This window comes from Nansenia antarctica (assembly GCF_963989245.1).
Source record: "Nansenia antarctica genome assembly, chromosome: 4".
Lineage (NCBI taxonomy): Eukaryota > Metazoa > Chordata > Actinopteri > Argentiniformes > Microstomatidae > Nansenia > Nansenia antarctica.
Genome location: NC_137689.1, coordinates 51006187 through 51026515, shown reverse-complemented (window position 1 = coordinate 51026515; position 20329 = coordinate 51006187). Strand labels below are relative to the sequence as shown.

General features: G+C 47.0%; 2 protein-coding genes across 2 annotated transcripts in view; one reads left to right on the top strand and one right to left on the bottom strand.

Annotated features, from left to right (window-relative positions):
* Positions 1-3507: 3507 nt before the first annotated feature.
* On the bottom strand, positions 3508-13605 carry LOC308156067 (E3 SUMO-protein ligase NSE2-like; the record flags this gene model as incomplete). Its single annotated transcript, XM_080529428.1, has 3 exons — positions 3508-4170; positions 10774-10962; positions 13585-13605. 3 exons carry the CDS (start codon positions 13603-13605, stop codon positions 3508-3510), a joined length of 873 nt encoding a protein of 290 aa, XP_080385554.1.
* A 1867-nt stretch (positions 13606-15472) lies between these two features.
* ap3b1a (adaptor related protein complex 3 subunit beta 1a) overlaps positions 15473-20329 on the top strand; it is a gene marked incomplete at its 5' end in the record, with an annotated part of 55773 nt that continues 50916 nt past the window's right edge. Inside the window, one exon of the mRNA XM_080527889.1 lies at positions 15473-15609. Coding sequence (XP_080384015.1) covers positions 15473-15609 — 137 coding nt within the window. The remainder of the gene's footprint in view (positions 15610-20329) is intronic.

The following is a 20329-nucleotide window of genomic DNA, read 5'->3' as shown; positions in this document are numbered from 1 at the left end:
CACCTCTGTTCGCATGCATCTAACTTGGGCTTCGTTAGGATGTAGGTCAAGGGGTTGTTATCCGACCACGCTGTGAAATGCACTCCCTTCAGCCAGTGGGAAAACTTCTCGCATACAGCCCACTTCAATGCCAGGAACTCAAGTCGGTGAGCTGGATAGTTCAACTGAGCATGTGACAGCGTCCTACTAGCGAAGGCAACTGGTCTTGCAACTTTCAAATCAAATCAAATCAAATTTTATTTGTATAGCGCATTTCTTACAAGATGCAACTCAATGCGCTTCACACAATGAGAATGTACTTTATCACCAGGCTGGAGCTGGGAGATGACGGCGCCAATCCCATCGAATGAAGCATCCACTGCTAGGATAAATGACTTTGCGAAATCAGGATGGGCCAGGGTTACAGAATGCAGGAGATCGCGCTTCAATGTTTCGAAAGCATCCCTACACTCGGGCGTCCAGTCAGCTGGTTTGAGCTTTACAAGATTGTGACATTTCTTCACAGGTTTTCTCCCTCTGCGTGCCTTTTCTCCAGCGTTCTGTCCAGAGAGAAGCTTGAATAGGGGTCTGGCCTTAGAGGAACAATCTTCAATGAAGTGCTGATAGTAAAGCATCATGCCCAAGAAGGACCTAATCTTCTTCTGTGAAGGAGACACCCCATCACTGTCCATCAGATCGGATACCTGTGCTTGGCTAATGGCTTCAACCTTTCCAGGGTCCGTCTGCACTCCTGACTCATTGATGATATGGCCGAGAAACCGTACTGATTTCTGCAGAAGGTAGCACTTCTTTGGAGCCAATTTGAGATTGTTGTGCTTTAAACGAGAGAAAACCATCTCTAGACGCTCGAGTGCCAGCTGTTCTGTAGGAGCGAAGACCATAACATCGTCTAGGTAGCACAATAGACTGGTGAAATTCTGATCCCCAAAGATCGAGAGCATCATCCGCATGAATGTAGCCGGGCTGTTGGACAACCCTTGAGGCATCCGGTTATATTCATGCAGGCCAAAGGGAGAGGAGAACGCAGTGTATTTCCTGTGGTCCTCATGTAAAGGCACGTTGTAGAAACCATAGGTAAGGTCCATTGTGGAGAAGTAGGCATTACCACCTAGTGCAGCCAGCGCGTCAGCCTGATGAGACAGCGGATGTGCGTCTTTCGTTGTCCTCGCATTAAGCCATCTGAAGTCCGTACAGATGCGCAACCCTCCATCCTTCTTCCACACAAGAACCAAGGGCGAGGCATATTCGCTGTTGGACTTACGAATTATGCCTTTCTCCTCCATGTCGTTGATGGCAGACCTCAGCTTCTCGTAGTGGTTCGGTGGCACTCTGCGGTAGGGCAGGCGAAATGGCCTCTCGTCCACCAGATGTATCTTGTGCACGAAGTCAGACGCCTCACCACAGTCCAACTTGTGGCGTGAAAAGATTGACTCGTATTTCACAACAAGCTGACAAAGCTTCTCTCTCCACAGGTCAGAGACTTCACACGCGTCCAAGTCTAGGTCGCGTAGACCAAGTTCCTCTAGTGCCTTTCTGATGTCTTCTTTGGGCCTTGCTACAGACTCACCAGTCACGGATTGTGGGGAAGACTGAATGTGGTCGGGAGGGGACAGATCTTCAGCGGCAATGCAGGGAAACACGTCCGCCAATTTGGTGTTTCGCTTCAGCACTACCGGCTCACCGGTGGGATTCACAACCTTCATAGGCAGCCATCGGTCGCCCCACATCGGCGTAACAACTCTGCCAACCAGAACTTTATTCGGTCTGCATCTGGACTGAGTTGGTTCCACAACCACCGTACTGCCCTCTGATATAGGTGCCGACACAGGGAGTCTGCCCCATACAAGATGCTCATTATTTGGCTGTAGCATCACACACTGTTGTAGCTTCAGTGTGCCAACCTTCTCAGGCACTGTCTCACCCCTCCATCTCTCTGTATTGGAAAGGAGAGAGAAGAAGTGATGACAGTCCCCATCACTGCCACCACCATGTTCAGATATCAGCCGCCAATAGCTGTCAGTCTTCCTCATCAACTCTAGGATTTTCTTGATGGCATTACTGCCTAGTATCATGTCATCGGTCTGTCCAGGCACCACAAGCATTGTTGCCGCGGCATAGTGATGAAGTCATGGCTTTGATGGGCTCTGCTGCCCTCTGTTGGCGAAAGTGAACACTACTGAATATTCAGGTAAAATCGTTTCTACAAGGCAATATATAAAAATAAAATAAAAAGGAAATAAAAGACTACTATTGGAAAAGTACCTGCCTTTGATTCAACAAAGGAGGATTTTGAGTCTTATCTGGAACGTTTTGAGAGTTGGCTGGCTGCAAATGAAATAGAAAATGTGAAGAAAGCAAATGTGTTTATCAGTGTTTTGGGCCCAACTGAATATAGGCTGCTGAAAAGTCTCGCAGAGCCAAAGAAATGTGTGGAACTGTCTTATGCTGAGCTTACTAAAGCACTATCAGACCATTTCAAGCCTAAGCCCATTATAATTGCTGAACGCTTCAGATTCTATAAGCGTCACCAGAACCAAGGTGAAGCACTGGCAGACTACATCCTGGCCTTAAAACGGTTAGCTAGTTCATGTGAGTTTGGCCAGTTTCTGAATGATGCTCTCCGAGATCAGTTTGTGTGTGGTCTCACAGGTGAAGCCTATCACAGACGGCTTTTGACAGAAAAGGATCTGACATTCAAGAAAGCCTGTGATATTGCCCTGGGACTCGAGCTTGCCCACAAGGACACCATGGAGCTGTCGGAGCACTCAGAACGCCAGAAGGTTCACAAGGTACATGACTCAAGAAGTGCAAGACGTGCACCCAAAACGCAGTATGCATCGGACAAAGCAAAGCAAGGTTGTTATCGGTGTGGAAGAGATAATCACCGACCCAGTGACTGTAGGTTCATTAATGAGAAATGCCACAACTGTGGGAAGACAGGTCACGTGCAGAGGGTGTGTAAAAGTGCAAAACACACAGGAAGAACTCACAATGTGTCAGAGGAAGAGGAGGAAGGTGAAATTGAGACAGTTGAACTATTCAACATGTACACCGCTGAAGGACACAAAGAGGGAATATATGTAAAAATGGAGTTAGCTGGAAAACCAGTGAGTATGCAGTTGGACACAGGTGCTTCAGTTACCATAGTTCCGGAACATATCTACAGAGAACATCTGAAACAGTGCTTTCTCCAACCAGCTGCCGTCCGTCTCTATCTTACACGGGGGACAGGATTCCTGTGTTAGGCCAGATACAGGTACCGGTCAAGTATGAAGGAAGAGAGTGGATGTTACCACTGCTCATAGTAAAAGGCGACAAGACAGCCTTACTTGGCCGTAACTGGCTGAAACAGATAAAGCTGAACTGGGCAGAGATCTTCAGTGTGAAAAATGACAAGCCAGTGAGTACACCTACACTCACAGCCCTGCTAGAGAAGCACACAGGACTGTCCTGAACTTGTCAAAGATGAAACTGGGCACGTGGGCTTCAGCAACCAACTGAAATAACTTAACCAGGATTTGTATTCTTTGCAGTCTGCCTCTTGTGGTTCTGAATCATCCTCTTCATGGTCTGGTCCAGTACCAGGTCTACAGGCTTCACATCTGTATTTCCACAACCCACTACAGGACAACGGCATTTCTTCTTCTGACTGTGCCTTGCCTGGATCAAGCCCAGAATTGCTTCGTGGTCGTACTGGTGGTTGCATTTCCTGTTCTTAACTGGATTGACCATTTCAAGCTGAGTAAGGGGACATGTGAAGTTCACTTCGCTCTGTGTCACAGCAATGTCCTCATCAAGCACCCCCTCCATGTTCTCAGCTTGTTTGAGTGAATCTCTGATGCTTTCCTTGAAGGCTATCACCTTTGTGTGGTTTTGTAGGTCTGTGTCAGATAGGCCGTCCATGGTCTCTGTGAACTGGTCCTTCACCCTGGCTTTCAGTCCAAACATGGCCTCAGGCTGCTGCCTGACTTCTGCAGTAATCTGCTCGACCACCCCAACAAAGCAGTTGATCTCTCTGTCCAGTTTGGCACATTCCAGCATCATCACCTCCAGTTTCTTGAGACCAGCATTGTCTTCGGCTCCCTGGGTTTCTATCAGGTCCATAGCCACGTCTGTCACAATGTCCATACCCGTTCCGATGTCAGTCTGGCATGTCCAGGGCTTAAAGTACTCCGGCACAGTGCCGGATTTCCGGCGCGGGGGAATTAAAAATAAATAAATATATATATCACACGCTATTGGTTTACATCGTAATTTAAAGAGTCATCTTCAGCAAAGAGACAGTTCCGCCTACCAATGGTATCACATTGCTCAAGCCAACCAACGACTTCTAGCCAATCGGAGGCAGAGTATTGGGGCGGGCCTTAATAAGTTTGAATGAGTGTAATGTGAGCTTGTAGAGACGTTCGCTTTTAGCAGCCCGCTATCTCGCTAACTTAAGTCTATTAAAATGGAAGCCAAGTTTCTCAAAACCGGCGAAGACACAGCTATATTAGAACGAGGAGTAAGAAATAAATGGCGCTGGGCATGGATAGAGGAGAGTAGTGGTGACGGGAAGCCTTATGGGACGTGGTGCCTCAAACTGAGGGAGCCGGGTGCTTGTTTCTGTACGCCGTGCTCGAAGAGACTCCTCTACGGCAGCAGTGGGAAGAAGGTGATCGCTCGACACGCCTCAGATCCCGGTCACCAAGCATTGGTTCGAGCACTCGCTCACACAACAACCTTGCCGGGAGCGACGGCTACAGGTACCACTTCATCTTCAATGACCGACCGTACTCGTCGATTTGTGTAAGACGCTATCACAAGATAAAAATGCACTGACAAAGCTGTCCATTTCCAACCAGCACGCCAGCTATTTAAACACACATGGCCTTGCCCAAAAACGGCTATGTGAAAAGCTAAAAAAAGCTAAATTTTCAATGAATATCGACGAAGCTACAAATCTTAACATGGACAAAATCCTCAATGTCCTTGTTCGTTTTTTTGATGATGATCTGGCCAAGGTAACAACACAACACCTAGCGAGCAGGAAAGTAAACATCGCCAACTCCTCAGCCCTCATGCAGGAGCTCAAAGATATCCTGGAGTCCAATGGTCTTGACTGGTCACTAGTCATCAGTATTCTGCTTGACAACTGTGCAGTGATGAGAGGAAAGAAGACTGGACTGGAGACACAAGCAAGGAAGGAGAACCCTAACCTGCTCGACATATGTGGAGATACAGTTCACATGGTGAACAATGCCGCCAAGGCCATGATGAGCCCATTTACCTCTGAGGTGGAAGGATTCTGCAATGACATCTATTATGATATAGAAAAGTCCTCAAAACAGAAGGAGATCTTTGCAGAGTTCCGGTCTCTTCTTCATCAACCAGTCAAGAGCTTAATCAGGCCCATCGGCAACCGCTTTCTACAGATCCTGGAGGTGTGTATAATGAGGGGTGAAAGCAACAAAAATGTAGGCTATTCATAAAAAAGATTTTAATATTAATTAATGTGTATTACTTCCACCCCTCATAGGTGTGCAACAGGTTACATGAACTTATGGATGTACTAGTGTTGCACTACTACCATGTGTTGGATCCAAATGAAGAGCATAAATACAGGTAATGCAAATTATGTTAGTGTTAAATGAACAGTTCACTGTTAATGATTTGTACTGTATTGCTTGTGTTAATCTGTAGTTAATGGTGTAGAGACTAGATTTCGGATAATCAATTGCTAAAATAAAAAGATAATCATTTGCTAAAAATGTAATATAAAATTCATGAATTAGTTAAATTAGTATGTAACATGAGCATCAACATGAGCATTGCAATTTCCTTACCGGAGAATACGTTTTCAGTTTCGGCCTATTTTCCTGGTTTTTAACTATAGCCTATCCAAGGCCATTGACATTGACAATTTATTTGAGTTAACAGGTTGAGTTTTAATCTGTAATCCACAATGAAACAAAATCTGTGTGTGTGTGTGTGTGTGTGTGTGTGTGTGTGTGTATGTGTGTGTGTGTGTGTGTGTGTGTGTGTGTGTGTGTGTGTGTGTGTGTTTGTGTGTACTGCAGATGGCTTCTTAACCAAGTGTTTGAAAGGCATGCACTAACATTTGAGGAGAGGGCCAGAGTAGATGTTCTTCAACAAGAACAAGCGTCAGCGTCCCGAATGAGAACAGCAGAGAATCAGAACCGGAAGGCACGGATCTCTGTGCTCTTCTTGGAGTTTGATAGGTTGACAGCCTTGATTGACATGTTCAGAGGTATATTACAAGTAGGCTAACTCGAGTGGCAATAGCTGTACATGAGCGCACAACCCTGACTGATGTTTTATTCCTCTCAATCCAACAAGAACAGAGTAACAATGACTGCTAGTGTAACATATTATATGTGTCAAACCTTTTGATTGGTAGTGAATATATTTAAATGTTCTGTCATGTAATTGCTTTTTAATTCTTCTTCTTATTATTATTATTCTTATGTGGTCATTTGTATGGGTCCCACCCAAACTTGGCTACGAAAAATTCTAAGAAGAAAATACCCCCTGAGCCTGCGAGAGCGGGGGCGGAAGATGGCTCATCGGCAGACAACCCGGCAACGAACACAGGAACGGAACAGACTACGAGATTGATGATCAGCATACCTGAGGCTCCGACAGCTACAGCAGGACACACGCTCCAGAACTGCGTATGTGGTTGGACAAAGGTTACTTCCACCCATGGCCTGAAAATACACCAGGGCAAGAAAGGGTGCCTAAAGAAGGGTCAACAGGGAAGTCGCATCGACAGCTACTTTTTGAGAAGCAGGCCGAGTCAGTCGACTGAAGTTCAGCAGCAGGACACACACCACAGTCTGCAGGACATCAACACCCCTGTCCCAGAGGAGGAAGAACAAGGCACAGGAGAGCAACCTGAATCCAACACATCACGACCACCAGCAGAGAAGAAGATCCAGGGGCGAAGGCCATTCGTCAAGTGGCCAAAGTCCTGCAACAAGACGCTGTGGAAGGAGGTCAACACTGATCTCTGCAACATCCTAGAAGGGATCAGAGGCACCACCATGAAGAAGTTGGAGAGAATGGGCAACCTCATCTATGCCTATGGAGTGGAACAGTTCGGAGTGGTCGAAGGCAAACGATCTACTCAGTCAATTCCCACCAAGTCCAGAAGGCAGACAGAAATAGACCGACTAGTCAAGGAGAGGAGGCAGCTGAAGAAGCAATGGAGGAAGGCCACAGAGGAGGAGAAGGAGGGAATAAACCTGCTGCAGGAAGAGATTAAGAGCAGGCTTGCAACACTGAGGAGAGCTGAAAACCTCCTGAAGAGGCGCAGAAGGAAGGAGCAAACAAGATCACGCTTCTACAAAGATCCTTTCAAATTTGTGAAGACTCTCTTCACAAAGGAGAAGAGCGGAAGTCTCTCAGTGGCAAAGGCCCACCTGGAAGAACATCTGAAAAAGGGCTGCACAGATGACCGACACCAGGAAGAGGTCACGCTCCCACCTGACATGCCACCAGTCAATCCACCAGAGCACGAACTCGATATCAGTCCACCCAGGTGGAGTGAAGTAGACAACACTGTGCGTAGAGCAAGGGCCGCGTCAGCTCCAGGTCCCAACGGAGTTCCATACAGGCTCTACAAAAACGCACCAGATGTCCTGAGATTCCTCTGGAAGCTGATGAAAGTTGTGTGGCAAAAGAAGGCGATACCAACATCCTGGCGGAGAGCCGGAGGGATCCTTATCCCCAAGGAAAAGGACTCAACAGAAATCGGACAGTTCCGGCAGATCAGCCTTCTAAATGTCGAGGGAAAGATCTTCTTCAGCGTGGTCGCTCATAGGCTGGCAGGATACCTGCAAAGAAACAACCTAATTGACACGTCAATCCAGAAAGCAGGCATCTCAGGCTTCTCAGGGTGTGTCGAACATGCTAGTGTCATCTGGCATCAGATCCAGGTCGCCAAGAAGGAGGGAACGGATCTCCACGTGGTGTTCCTGGATCTCGCGAATGCCTTTGGCTCAGTCCCTCACAACCTCCTGTGGACAGCCTTCGACTACTTCAGGATCCCACCAGCTCTCACAACCCTTGTCAAGGCCTATTTCCAGGACGTCCAGCTCTGCGTGACCACAGCAGAGTACACCACAGCATGGCAACATCTGGAAGTGGGAATCATGGCTGGCTGCACCATCTCCCCGCTGGCCTTCACCCTGGCCATGGAGGTCATTATTCGGGCCTCTCGATGGGTGGTTGGCGGACAGCGAATAAGACCTGGGCTGAGGCTGCCGCCGATCAGAGCCTACATGGATGACCTCACAACACTCACCACGACCAAGGCTTGCACAGTACGGCTACTAAGTAAGCTCCAGGAAAACATTGAGTTGGCTCGCATGAAGATCAAGCCGAGCAAGTCCAGAAGCATCTCCATTGTCAAGGGGAAGCTGTCAGACCACCGCTTCCACATTGGCAAAGAACCCATTCCAACGGTCTCCGAGAAGCCTGTGAAGAGCCTAGGTCGTTGGTATGATGCCTCCCTCAAAGATAAAGAGCAAGTAGAGCAGCTCAGGAAGGAGGTAGCCAGCGGCCTGGAGAACATCGACAGAACCCTGCTTCCTGGCAAGCTGAAGCTCTGGTGCATGCAGTATGGACTACTTCCACGTCTCCTGTGGCCACTAACCCTCTATGAAGTTCCTCTCTCAAAGGTGGAAAAGCTGGAGAGACTGGTCAACTCATATGCAAGGAAGTGGCTTGGCCTTCCCAGGTGCCTCAGCAGCATTGGGCTCTACGGCAAAGGGATGCTACACCTGCCCATTTCCAGTCTGACAGAGGAGTACAAGTGTGCCAAAGTCAGACTGGAGATGATGCTTCTGGATTCGAATGATCCATTTGTAGCCCAAGCTGCCCCCATCCTGGCCACTGGGAGGAAGTGGACCCCATTGGCTGCAACTGAGCAGGCAAAGGCAGCACTCAGACACAGGGACATTGTGGGCCGAGTGCAGGAGGGGAGGAGTGGTCTTGGCCTCGGGATTAGTACACCGGCCTGGAGCAAGGCCAATCCATCTCAGAGACGCAATCTGGTGGTCCAGGAGGTACGTCGGGAAGAGGAAGCAGGAAGGCGCGCACAAGCTGTGGCGCAGGCAAAGCAAGGGCAGTGGATGGCATGGGAAGGAGTGGAAAAGAGGAAGATCTCCTGGAAAGATCTGTGGGAGATGGAGGCATTCAGAGCGAGCTTCACCATCAGGGCTGCCTACGATGTCCTGCCTTCTCCTGCAAACCTAAGCCAGTGGTATGGCGAAGACCCCACGTGCCCTCTATGTCAAAGTCCAGCAACACTGAAGCACATCTTAGTGGGATGCAAGACCAGCCTCACCCAAGGCCGTTACACCTGGCGGCACGACCAGGTGCTAAGGTGTCTTGCAGCAGTGCTGGAAAGTCAACGGACAAGTGTGAACGCCCTTCCTCCCCCGTCATCCCGGTGGCAGCCAGCACCATTTGTTCGGGAGGGCGAGGGTCAAGCCAGCCTCACCACCATAAGACCAGACACTGGGCAGCTGGGCAGAGCACGGGACTGGAAGCTGCTGGCAGACTTGGACAAGAAACTCTGCTTCCCAGCTGAGATCGCAGCCACCAACCTGCGACCAGACCTTGTGCTGTGGTCAGCCTCGCTCAAGCTCGTTTACATCATCGAGCTCACTGTGCCCTGGGAGGGTGCAGTGGAGGAGGCCTACGAGCGGAAGAGGCTGAGGTACACTGAACTCGCAGCAGATGCCCAACAACAAGGCTGGACAGCGAAGGTACGCCCAGTGGAAGTAGGCTGCAGAGGGTTCGTAGCCACCTCAACATCCAGGCTACTCAGGGAGATGGGAGTGCGAGGGAAGACCCACCGGCAGGCAATCAAGGACCTCTCCAGGGCTGCTGAAAAGGGGAGCCAGTGGCTGTGGATGAAGAGAAAGGACTCGACCCGGGCGTTCAAATGAGCTGATCGCATCTAGGGAGTGAACCTGGGACGCTGGGATTCACTGCTGAACCCTCTGGAGGTGTCGTGGGCTTATCAGCGAAACATTCATGAAGGAGGGCGCCCACTTGACAACCCAAAGGATGCCATCGCTCATTTGAACACCACAGAGTCTCATCGGTGCCTTAAGTATGTATGTATCGAGGGATATCAACATCTAGTCCTACATAACAGATCTTTGTCTGTATGCACCAACAACCATAGCAAATTCCTTGTATGTGAAAACCTACTTGGCGAAGAAAGTCATTCTGATTCTGATTCTGATATTTTGTACTTTGTTTGCAGGTGTCCTTCCAACCTTTCAGGGATTTCTGAAAAAACTGCAGCATGAGAAACCCCTGGTGCACTTGCTGCATGTGGAGATGGTGGCCCTGGTCAGAGAACTGCTGTCCAATTTCATGATGCCCTCCGCCATCCCACTGAGTGCAAAGAGGCTAGTCAAAGTTGATGTCCAGAGTCGAGACTTGCAACTGTCTGACAAAAGGCTGTTTGTCGGCACACATTGCTACTCTGCACTGAACAAGGCTCGTGTCGAGGGGAAGATATGGGTTAACAATCTCTACAGCTCTCTCAGAGAAGGTTATATGAAGGCAGCAGATTTCCTTCTTAAAAAGCTTCCTCTCGACAACCACATCATCACTGCACTCTCGGCTTTGACTCCTTCTTTGATTCAAGATGAATCTGTCTGTGGGGCTTTCATCACATTAGGCAAGGCCTTGCCTAATGTAGTTGAACCAGTGGATATTGGTCAACTAGATGAAGAGGTACGGGCATACCAAATAGATGTGGACCTGGTAGCTCGTCGCCAGAGTTACATTGAGGAAGAAAGTCGACTTGATGTAGACTGGTGGAGTGGAATCCTGAGAGATGCGAAATTTCCTACTCTGGGTAAGCTGGTCAAAGCACTTCTCAGCATCTTCACTGGCCCCCTGGTTGAGGGATCCTTCAATCTCATGGATGACATCCTTGAAGCAGACAGATGCTCAATGAATGTGGAGACTTACGAGAGTCTTGCAATTGTCAAATCTGCAATTAAAGCAAGGGAGTGGACAGCCTCAACGATGATGATAGACCCGCCATTGAGGAGGTCCTGCCTGGCGTCATATCAAACATATCAGCTGCACCTGAATAAGAAGAAAGAGAGGGAAGAGGCACTAAAGAAGAGAAAGCTGACAGATGCAGCAAAGGTTCTGGCTTCAGTGAGAGTAAACAAACTAGTGCACCAGGCCAGGAATATGGCTGCACAACCCAAAGCCTCCACTGCACCACACACTGCCTCCACTGGACCACCCAAAGCCTTCACTGCCTCCACTGGACCACCCAAAGCCTTCACTGTCTCCACTGGACCACCCAAAGCCTTCACTGCCTCCACTGGACCACCCAAAGCCTTCACTGCCTCCACTGGACCTCCCAAAGCCTCCACTGGACCACCCAAAGCCTTCACTGCCTCCACTGGACCTCCCAAAGCCTTCACTGGACCTCCCAAAGCCTCCACTGGACCTCCCAAAGCCTCCACTGCCTCCACTGGACCTCCCAAAGCCTTCACTGCCTCCACTGGACCTCCCAAAGCCTTCACTGGACCACCCAAAGCACTCAAATCCTCCACTGCACCACCTAAAGCTTTCTTTGGACCACCTAAAGCACTAAAATCCTCCACTGCACCACTTAAAGCCTTCACTGGACCACCCAAAGCACTCAAACCCTCCACTGCACCACCCACTGCCTCCACTGCTCCACTCAAAGCGTCCTCTGTCTCCCCTGGAACACTTAATGCCTTGAAAAGGAGTGTCTCAGAGAAATTGCAGGGCTTTGTTTATGACCCAAAAAGAAGGATAGTGATAGTGGCTTAAGTAATCAGTTTGTTCTTTTAAAGACATGTATATATTTTATTCTGTATTGTTATAGTGATAGTGGCTTAATAAGTAATCAGTTTGTTCTTTTAAAGACATGTATATATGTTATTCTGTATTGTTATAGTGATAGTGGCTTAATAAGTGATGCAATCAGTTTGGCCTTAAGTGATTTAATCAGTTTGTTCTTTTAAAGACATCTAAATATATTATTTTATTTTGTATTGAGTATAAAACAGTATTAATGCATTTTAACATTGAGACATATATGTTGTATTGACTATTAAATAGTATTAATGCATTTAAACATTGAGACAAGAAGCTGTCTTCTGTACCCGTTCTCCCAATATCTCAAACTGTGACCCCCCTCCCCAAGAAAAAGTTTCAGGCACAGGATTTTTTCCCACTTTAAGCCCTGCATGTCTTCAGACTGGACAATGTGGAGTTGACTGCGCTTAGAGACATTTTGGAATCAAACTTGGAAAGAAACACGGCTTCAAACCAAGTCTCTGGGAATCCCTACTGCCTGTGATGACGAACTGGAATTTTCTTCCATACAGATACTTGTGAAATTTCTTCACTCCATAGATTATGCTCAAAGCCTCTTTTTCAATTTGAGCATAATTTTGCTCACTGGGTGTGAGGGTTCGTGAGGCGAAAGCAATTGGATGTTCTTCGCCTGAGGGTAGACCATGAATAGGATGATTCAGAACCACAAGAGGCAGACCGCAAAGAATACAAATCCTGGTTAAGTTATTTCAGTTGGTTGCTGAAGCCCACGTGCCCAGTTTCATCTTTGACGAGTTCAGGACAGTCCTGTGAAAACCTGGATGAAAATGTAACTACAAACAAATAATCACCGCCGTATCATCCAGCCTCAAATGGAGCAGCTGAAAGAGCTGTGCAAATCTTCAAGAAGGCTTGGACTAAGCAGGAGGTTCAGGCTGTGCCCACTCACCAGAGGCTTGCCCGCTTCTTGTTCAGCTACCGAAATACCCCCCACACAGTGACTGAACGTACACCAGCTGAACTGTTCCTCAAACGCCAACCCCGCACCCGCCTGACACTACTGAAGCCAGACCTGTCAAACACTGTAGTTAAGCATCAACTACAGCAGAAGAAGGCCCATGACAAGCACTCAAGGCCTGTCAGACACTTCAGTGAGTAGGAGAGGGTGAAGGTCTGTGATTTCCGCCATCCCAAGCGCCTGTGTTATCCTACACCGTAAAGGCCCTCTAACCTACACCGTACAGGTGGGTCATCGCCAAGTCAGCGTGCACGTGGATCATCTGCTGAGGTCTATCGTTCCTGCCGACGCAGACAAGGATATCAATAACGACCCAGGGAACTTCGCCGTAGACTGGAGATGTGGACAAGAGGAGTCTGAGTTACCAGCGCAACTTGGCCCTCCGCCTGAAGGCCAGATAGCAAGACGTAATCCTGTGCGCCAACGAAACCCTCCTGAGAGACTTGACCTTTAGTTGGGTGTAGCCCATGCAATAGGCAGAGACTGTGCCGTTCTGGCAGAAGTAGGACGTTAATTAGGTTTAGCAGGATGTTAGAGTTGACATGTTCTTAGGTCATTTAATTAGTTCATGGATAAGAGGTTATTAGCTAAGGGGAGGAGTGTAGTAGATGAGTGTAATAGCAGACTAATCTACCTATTCTATGTCATGCGCACTGTATGTCCTTTACGGGATTCCGTACCTTGAAGTTTACGAGTAAAGTCACACTTACCTTGAGTCTGTGTCCGTGCATCCTTATTAAGAATATTACACAGGGGTGCTCATTGTTCAATCTTTTTTGAACCAAGATCTTTTCAAGTAGCCAGCCTGCTGAAATCTACAAGTCCAGTTTCAACATCACAAATGCACACATGCACAACACAGACACAACACAGACACACATGCACAACACAGACACACACCATCCTCCATAGTAAGCTCACAACACACTTTCTTTTCACACTTTGTCACACAGGCACTTGACATCACACATCACCAGCCTCGCGAATCATATTAATCATATAAACCGCTCATACCAGGCTTGCTGTAGCCCCTAGCGACTCTCCCTTTCTGGGTGTGAAGATCGGTGAGCGGTGGCTTCGGCCGGCCTTTAGCCAGTAGTTGTGTTTTTCCAGTCCAGTCTACGAAATCCCTTTAGGTCGCTGACAGTAATGTCCATATTCACAAAATCCAGCAAGTTATCCTTATTGATTATTATTATTTAGATCGTTTGAGCTAGCTAGCATAAGCTATTCTGCCGGGCGAGAGGTGAAATGTTAAGTGAACTTGAAAGTGATAAGAGCCAATCAGTAGCTCTTATCGGAATGAAAGACCTACTGATTGGCTGTAAGCATGCTTACCCTGGCCACATTAAACAGCGGGCTGAGGCATCGGGAAAAAATAAAAATGACATTTTCACGCATTCGATTCGAATGTACGCGAGGGAAAGCAGAGAGAGAAGTGCTTATAATGTAATGCAATGCAGAGTAGGAAGTGCTTACTCCTGCAGGTGGCGCTAAAATGAATGACTCCTGCTGCCCTGGGACCTAAAATACGACTCTTTTAACGAAAACAAACAAACAGTTACATGCACTTTTATTTTATTTTATTTTATATTTTATTTTTTCACGGTCCTTTTTTATTTTTTCGTTGGGTAAGCACTGCTTACTCTGCTTATATGGACGGCACGTCCCTAGCGTCAAGAGACCTCCAGAAAGAGGGACAGAGTGAAACAGACTGGTTAACATGTAGTATTTACAGCATAGTGAAGGGAAAATGTATTTTGCGAAGCGTTCTCTAGTAGGTGTGAGGAACTTTAGAGGAGAATTTACACTGACTTGAACAGCAATTAGGCATGGGAAGCCACTCTTATTGAAAATGTGTGTGTGTGAAGTGAACCCTTCATATTCCTTGCAGAAACTGTTCCACAGGAGTTCGAATGAATGAATGAATGGTCTTTATTGTCATTAATATAGTACAGGTACCATACAACGAAATTTGGGAGGGGGGGCTCCCCTGGTGCTAGGAAAAAAATACTAAAAACAAGAAGGGAAAAGAGCTGGTTTACATAAATAAAGGCTATGTACACTATCCACTATACTAGTATACTATACAAATAAAACACTGTGCTGTACTCTATGCTATGCTATACATATCCTAACATTTCCTATCTCTGAACCTTATGTGCACGAGGGTTGTCATATTGCACATTGTATTATTGCACAATCACATTCATTTAAAGTGTCGCAGTTTGCAGGTTTGAAATGTTCACAGGAGCAGCTTTGCATCATCCCCTTCGGTTCAGACAAAGAGGATTCTCTCGGGTTCAGATAGTCAAAGGTGATTGGCTGGGAGATCGTCGTCTCCATGGCGACGGGGCGATCAGGCGCTTCGTTTTTCCTCTCGTGCCTCTGTCATGTGACCTGAACTTGTCCAGCTCATACTTCCGGTACTGCGTGGACTAAGGAAAAAAAAAAAGTTGCACATTTGGAATAAAGTTTTGTTTTGCCTTTTGCGTTTCCTGTCCAATTACCTGATTTCAACTTGTCAACACTGGAATTGGAATACTACTCGTTTCGCTTTACTCTCATTTAAGTTTCTGTACGCTGGCGTTAGCTGAGATGTTGAGCCTGTCGACGAACAACAACTTGTCCTACAACGACCAGGGTGGCCCGGAGACCGCCGTGGAGGCTGGGGGGCAGGAGAGCACCCCCACCGCCGGGGCAGGGTTCGGGTTGTTCAGCACCGACTTCAAAAAGTAAGTCAAGACAGTCCAGTTGACACGTCTGCTGCTCCTGTAGCATGGCTGGTTGACTGTAAACGAGCAGTAAGCCTATTAGCTAGTCCGCTAACTCTGGTGCATCCGTCTACACAGCGCAGGGAGGCTGCAGCCCAGGTCACACAGTCTGATCTGGGTCAGCTTGACAGCCAGCTTACTCGATACTATCTATAGTGTGTGTGTGTGTGTGTGTGTGTGTGTGTGTGTGTGTGTGTGTGTGTGTGTGTGTGTGTGTGTGTGTGTGTGTGTGTGTGTGTGTGTGTGTGTGTGTGTGTGTGTGTGTGTGTGTGTGTGTGTGTGTGTGTGTGTGTGTGTGTGTGTGTTGTAGCTAAGAAAGAAAGGGAGCTTTTCTACTTCAAAGATGTACTGTGCTAGCTATATCTGTGTGATTATATAGAATCGTATTCCAATGATCACGTTGCCCACCTGACACTGCTTATCAACAATCGATAATTTAGTTACGTAACTATTACATACATGCAATTGGTCTGTGGGGGAGTACCTAGCGTTGTTTTGCCTACATCATCCAATGATTGTCATCACGACCCATGTGTGTTAAGTGATGAGGCCACTAGAGGGCGCTCACTCACTAGGTTAGGCGAGACATTCTGGTGTTCAGATTTGTTCAGATCTGGTGTTCAGAGTGTTTGTTGTTTCCCTAACAAACAAAACACTTTATTTTTTTACCGTCGTGGTGTTTTGAGTAGAAACTTTACTTAGGCCTACCTTGGCTCGGTGGTCATGCCGTAGTAGTGCGATTCGATACTACAGTATTCAATATAAAGTAAAATAAATAAATAATAATAATAATAATAATAATAATAATTAATAAATAACATGTTAGTTTGGTAACAGGTACTCATAGTTATGAATGCTGTGTACTGAATCCAATATGGTTTTTTATAGGCTATAACAAAAATAAATAAAGTTATCCTCTGAAGAGGGAGGTGGACTAACTCAACTGTATCAATATTTCTCCACCATGATTAGTTTATTGATAGTCTATAAATCAGCCTATAAACAGTCCCAAGTAAGTTAAAGTGCAAAATCATCACTTTGTCTTGGGGGTACCAAAATGGCTTGCTCTAAAAAGTGGCATGCACTAAAAAAGATTTAGTCTATTGTAGACCTACACCCAGTACCTAAGTGATGATCACACCCTTCTTATAGGTGGGTCCTAACTTTAAGGCTATAACTTATTCAAAGGCTATCAATTAACTAATAGTTAACTCCCTATTAACATTAACTATTTATAGACTAAACGCTACGACCTGCCCCAAAAAGGACACCTTTATGTAAAGTGTTAGCCTACTGCTTTCCTCTAGAAAATAATAGCATTTGCAACAATGTATGTCTTGGTCAGAGCAAATGGCTGACTCGCGTCAGCAGATTGTAATGTTTAATGTGGTTTAGCCTAGGCCTAAGTGAATCTCTAAGCTCTCTCACATGACTGTGTATACAAGGAGAGGGGGGACGGGGAAGACTAGGACTTGTATGATGAAGTGCCCATTGGTCAGGCTGGAGGACTGGGAAGAAAAATGCCTGAACATGAATGATACCACAAACTATGAATGCAATGCATATTGTCAGTGATGCACCAGGGAGTCTGTACCCTATTTAAGGAATTGTGAAAAAAGCCTTATGTGAAGCATATGATAAATATGTAGGCCTAATTAGAATTCAGCCTCTGGACAATAAACTCTTAATCTACCAGAGGGATGGGTGGTGCTGTAACCATATTGCTTACACTTATCCAAACATGTCAGATCTACTAGAGGTGTCTAGTAGCCTAGTTGTAGGGGCTGTGGTGTGTCATTTTAGGCTGCTACCATGTAGGCCTAGGCAACCTCCTCTGTTCTTCCATTCACTGTGAATGTGTTTCACCACCAGAGGGCAGGCTTGCAGTGCCTAGGCAGTTGGTGTTTTCGTTGCTTTTTTGCCTCCTTGTATTGATTTCCATCCAATCTTACACTAGCATCTTGCTGACCAAGATGCAGACCTGTGCTACTAGGCTACATAGCTGTGTGGATCAGCTCCCTGAAATGAAACGACTAGCGGTTTGCTGTTTGAAATAGCCTAATGTTTGTCTTGGGACACAGTCACGTTCCTTTGAGATGTTCCAATAGTCTCCTACCTCATGTGTGCTTGACAGCCCTGACTGCAGCACGGTTGAACATGTGACTGGTGTGGTTAGTCATAAGTGATCAGCCGTGACTCACCATACAAGACAAAGGCTATGTTGACCTCAGCTGATGAGATGGAATGACAATTTGATGAGGAGTGTGTTTTGTAGTCAAGGTCTGGGAAAGTTATTTAACCTATATCCATAAGCATTTATTTTTTTTATTTGCTTTGGGTATCTATGTCTGCCATCTGTGAAAGCCGCCAAAAGACTCTGAATGAGTCTCTTCGGGGGGTTTGAAGTAGCCTATTCCCACCAGGCCTGACTCTGACAGAAGAGCCACAAACTAAATGAGAGGGCCAACCACGGATTCCAACACATTGTGACATTAGGACAAGATAACAGTCCACAGAAGATCATTCAGAACGTGAAGGAGTACATCTTATGGTCTGACTGGAACCTGAGGCTGGATATTATCAAGTGGCCTCAACAAGAAGACAGACATATTATCACGCCGGTCATAAACATACAGGGACATTCATTGTCTAGTCTGGAGAGACCAGACCAGACAGGAGTAGCGGTTGACCATCAAGCTGATTGGAACAGTTTTATAGTGCCTTATCCTACCGGTCGTAATGTGAATGAATGTTGCTGCTTCTCTGCGTTAGTTAGTGTGTGATTAGAAGAGGGAAGTATAGTAATCAGGTAAAGCATTATTTAAAGAGTTGTTACTCTGACAGCTAGGGTAGTTAATCATAGAAACAGCATAGACTTAACCAAATAGATGGATAAATAGAAAGGGTGTTGCGTGTGTGTGTGTGTGTGTGTGTGTGTGTGTGTGTGTGTGTGTGTGTGTGAGGTTCTCCTGGGGAGGCAGGGCTGGCAGGGCCCTTATCAGCCTCGGCTGGCAGCGGTGGTGTTCTGAGGAGCTCAGGGCTCAAGTGCAGCATTGTGCTGGGGGAGGTGATGACAGCTGCCCACTGTTTATCCACAGCACAGATAAGGCCCTCCTGTTTCCCCTGGAGGGAAGTGCCTGGAGACAGCCACAACTACGGTTACAGCCAGAACTGCGGTTACAGCCAACAGGCAGGAGACTGGAAAAGCCTGTCTGACTCTGAACAACCGTACAGCAGGGAGGAGGGAGTCTCGAGTGGATCAGAGAGAGCCGTGCACAGCACCGGGGCTAGGGCAACAGCTACAGCTGGCAAGGGAACCCTCACCTGTAGACTGGACCACAGCAGAGAGATCAGCGCCAGAGGGAGCGGCAATCTGTAGGGAGCAGCGTCTGTGGGACTCGGAGCCGTTAAGCAAGGGGAAAGGGCATCTTGTGACTCCCGTGGCCTCGGAAAAAGAGGAAGTGGAGGAGCGAAAACGGACAGTGCCTTTTTTTTCTTCTTCTTTTGTCTGTCGCCCAACAGGACAGAAAGCAAGGAAGAGCAGGCGATTACAGGACCTCATCTGATCTCCGTGGGTGTTAAATAAGGCGATTCTGATCCTTGAGGGAAAAAGAGTCAAACAGGATCGCAAGACAACGAGAGAAAACAACAGCACATGAGCTTGCCTTTTTGTCTCCAGAGGAAAAGAGGATTCCCCTCCCTCCCCTTTTAAGTCCACTTGGACATAGACAGGTGAACTAGCGCTTGTGGACCATCTCAGGCGCGCGGGCCCCTGATAGTCAGGAGAGCGAGGAGAGGAGGTATGAACGGGGGTTTCTCTCTTCTGCGGTCGGACGCGGTGGGGGCGATGAAGACAGCGTTGGTGTCAGCAGAGAGCCTCCAGCTCACCCTGAAGTCTGAACTCAGTCAGGAAGAACAGGGCCTCACTCAAGCCCTCACTCACACCAACACCAACGGCAGCCCAGAGGAGACACCAAAGACAGGGTACTACAATATGCTGACGCCATACTCACGGAGCAGCCTATATGTGTGTGCATTTGTGTATGTGTAGCTGTACGTGTGTTATGTCTGCCTGGTAAGACCAGTTATCAGCAGAGTCTTTTGCTACTTGGATTTGGGTGTGTGAATGTCTGTTTATGAAACAGTCTTACTCTTTCCTGATACATTTTACAGATTATCCTCCTTGTGACAGTATCATTTTCTCTGTGTCTAAAAACACCCAGCCAATTATGTCTCTCTTTTTCTCGCTCTCTGTCTTACCCTGAATGTTGTCAGATGGTAAACACATGCCTGGGTTTGTGGAACAAAAAAAGGTCCATTCTGATGCTACACAAGGTCTTTTGTCTCACGTTGTCACACTCCGTGAGTCATTTAGTGGCCCTTAACCCTCTGTGTAGTGAAGCTTGCGTCTAGGCGATGTCATACTATATGAGTTTGGTCTCTGGTGTTTAGTTTATACTATATGTAATATATTATTCTTGCAATGTGCTGCAGAGAATTTAGTTTTTTTGCCAAGGTAAATTGACTCCCCTATGTCTAATCTAATGTGATGAAATGCCTGTAATTGCTGAAAAGTTTCCCGCATGACTTCCAATTTCAACAAACGGAATGCAAGACAGCCTTTACTTAGGCCTAATGCAAGACCTAATGCTCTACATTGATTAGTTACAGCTGACCTGAA